The sequence below is a fragment of the Cyprinodon variegatus genome, unplaced genomic scaffold (genome assembly GCF_000732505.1).
Source record: "Cyprinodon variegatus isolate N-32 unplaced genomic scaffold, C_variegatus-1.0 Scaffold257, whole genome shotgun sequence".
NCBI classification, from domain to species: domain Eukaryota; kingdom Metazoa; phylum Chordata; class Actinopteri; order Cyprinodontiformes; family Cyprinodontidae; genus Cyprinodon; species Cyprinodon variegatus.
This window is the reverse complement of record NW_015150710.1, coordinates 139686-141878: the sequence shown is the minus strand read 5'-3', so window position 1 is coordinate 141878 and position 2193 is coordinate 139686. Positions and strand designations below refer to the sequence as shown.

At 57.1% G+C, this 2193-nt stretch overlaps 1 protein-coding gene across 1 annotated transcript; it reads right to left on the bottom strand.

Annotated features, from left to right (window-relative positions):
* Window positions 1–371: 371 nt before the first annotated feature.
* LOC107089579 (kelch repeat and BTB domain-containing protein 11-like) lies at window positions 372–1631 on the bottom strand. The gene has a single exon (XM_015382462.1). It carries the CDS (start codon window positions 1629–1631, stop codon window positions 474–476), a length of 1158 nt encoding a protein of 385 aa, XP_015237948.1. The 3' UTR covers window positions 372–473.
* Between the last annotated feature and the right edge of the window lie 562 nt (window positions 1632–2193).

Below are 2193 nucleotides of genomic sequence, written 5' to 3'. Positions count from 1 at the left end.
ACATTTATTCATATAACTAGGTTCTTGCTCTACATAAAATGACTGGTATTGGATTTAGCTACAGCTGTGCTACAACATGACCTGACCTGAACCTTTAGGATACTTAAGAACATCAGCATGGTATGGGTGAACAAGTGAACAAGCATCAGGGGTGATCACAGCTTTCAAAAGATTGGGAAGTAAAACCAATTTTTGGGTTTCTGAAAAAAAAATATGGCAAACTAAAGAAAAAAAAACTGTGCAACACTTTTTCCTTCCACTCAACTTTACATTAAACTGTTTGAATCCAGTGTTGTTTGGACAGACACCTTTTTTCAGTGGCTTATTGCAGGACTTTCCTGTTGTGGAGTGAGTTCCTGCTTAACTCAGGCCACATCATCCTTTTCTTCAGAACCATTGAACTCTTCCATGATATTCTGATTTAGCTGGGATTCGAACCAGCAACTTCTCAGCTTTCAACCTGCAGCGTCTTATCACTTGTCCAGACTGAGGACAAACGGGACCAGAGTTCCTCGGGCCTCCGCAGGAGAAGGCAGCACCTCCTGCAGGAAGCCCTCCCGCTCCTCCCGCACTTCAAACTGCAGCGCGTGGCTGCGGCTCACGCAGTAGATGCGGTCCTCCAGCACCGCGCAGCGAAACGGCTGCGGGTTCTCCAGCGGGAAGCGCGCGCCGCCGAGCCACACCTTGACCAGCGTGTTGTACCTGTACACGCTCACGGCCGCGCGCTCCCGCTCCACGTCGAAGCGGTAGATGAGGCTGCGGCGCGCCACCATGTCCGTGGAGCGCCGCCGGCTCTCGTTGAACGGACACTCCTCCCACTCGTCGCGGCGGCTGTCGTAACGCAGCAGGCGGTAGAAGAGCGAGCCGCCGGACACAAACAGCGCGCCGCCGCACGCAACGGCCTCGTGCGCGACCGCAAAGGAACCTTTGGGCAGCGGAGCCACGTGAGCCCACCTGTCCGCGCGCGGGTCGTACCGCTCCACGGTGAACAGACACTCCCCCCCGATGGCGTACAGGTGTCCGTCCATGGAGACCAGCCGCAGCTGGCAGCGGGGCTGCGTCAGCGGGCGGACCGGGCTCCACTGGCCGGTCCGCGGGTTGAAGCAGAACACCCGGTCCGACGCCTTGGAGCGGCCGTCCGTCCGCGTCCTCACCCCGCCCGCCACGAACAGGTAGTTGTAGAGGGTGCACATCCCGGAGCCTTTAGCCGGGACCTCCTCTGGCAGGGCGGTCAGAACCTCCCACCGCTGGGTGTCCGGGTCCAGGCAGAACACCCGCCGCTGGGTGGGGTCCTCCAGCTGCGGGCTGTGCGGGCGGCCGCCCCCGCGCTCCAGCACCTCGCAGGTCTCAGCCACCGCCAGCACCTTCCTCCCCTCCATCCTGCGGGCCAGGATGAGCTCCCTCTCCGCCGCGGTGAGCCGGCCGAACACGGCGGGGTTCCGCAGAACCTGCAGGTAATGGTCGCTCATGAAGCCCAGCAGCCGCTCCCTGTCGCGCTCCGAGCCGCAGCGCTTCGCCTCCTCCAGCAGCTCGTAGCAGTTTTCTGCGGTGATCTGTGGCGGTGCGTCCGCGGCGGCTGAGAGGCGATCTGGGCGGTGATGCGCGGCGCAGATGTCTGGATCCTCTTCCATTACTGGCTCGGTTCGGCTCAGGGTCCAATTATATAAAATCAGTCATTAGCAGAGTTGTCGCCCTGCCTGCTTCCCTTTCATTGATTCACTCTGTTGCTTCAAGTTTTCTCTCTCCAGCCCAGATCATCTCCTCCTGTTCCTCCATCCTCCAGCGGGGCGCGGTGGCCGCTGCGGCCGGGCTTTCCCTCCTGCTGTCTGGCTGCGGTTCACTGACCGCTGGACGCTTCCTTCCTCCTTCTCTCCCTCCTCCTCAGTCGAGGCTCCAGACTGGACCCAGTGTCTACGCCCTGCAGGCGGAGCAGAAACCCAGCTGTTCGGTGGAACAAAGGCTCTGCAGAACCTCCCAGAAAACTGATTTTAGTTTTCACACAAAGCAGAAGAAAGTTCACTCTGATGACGCGTATAGCCTTTCATTTTCTGGGTATATAAAACATAGAAAGACAAATTCTAAATGGAATTAAATTAAAATAAGCTGTTAATGTTTTTCTTTGTATCTTAATTGGCTTGTTTTGGGAAAACTATCTTCAGGTTTACCTCCATAATAACTAAGAATGGGTGCTGT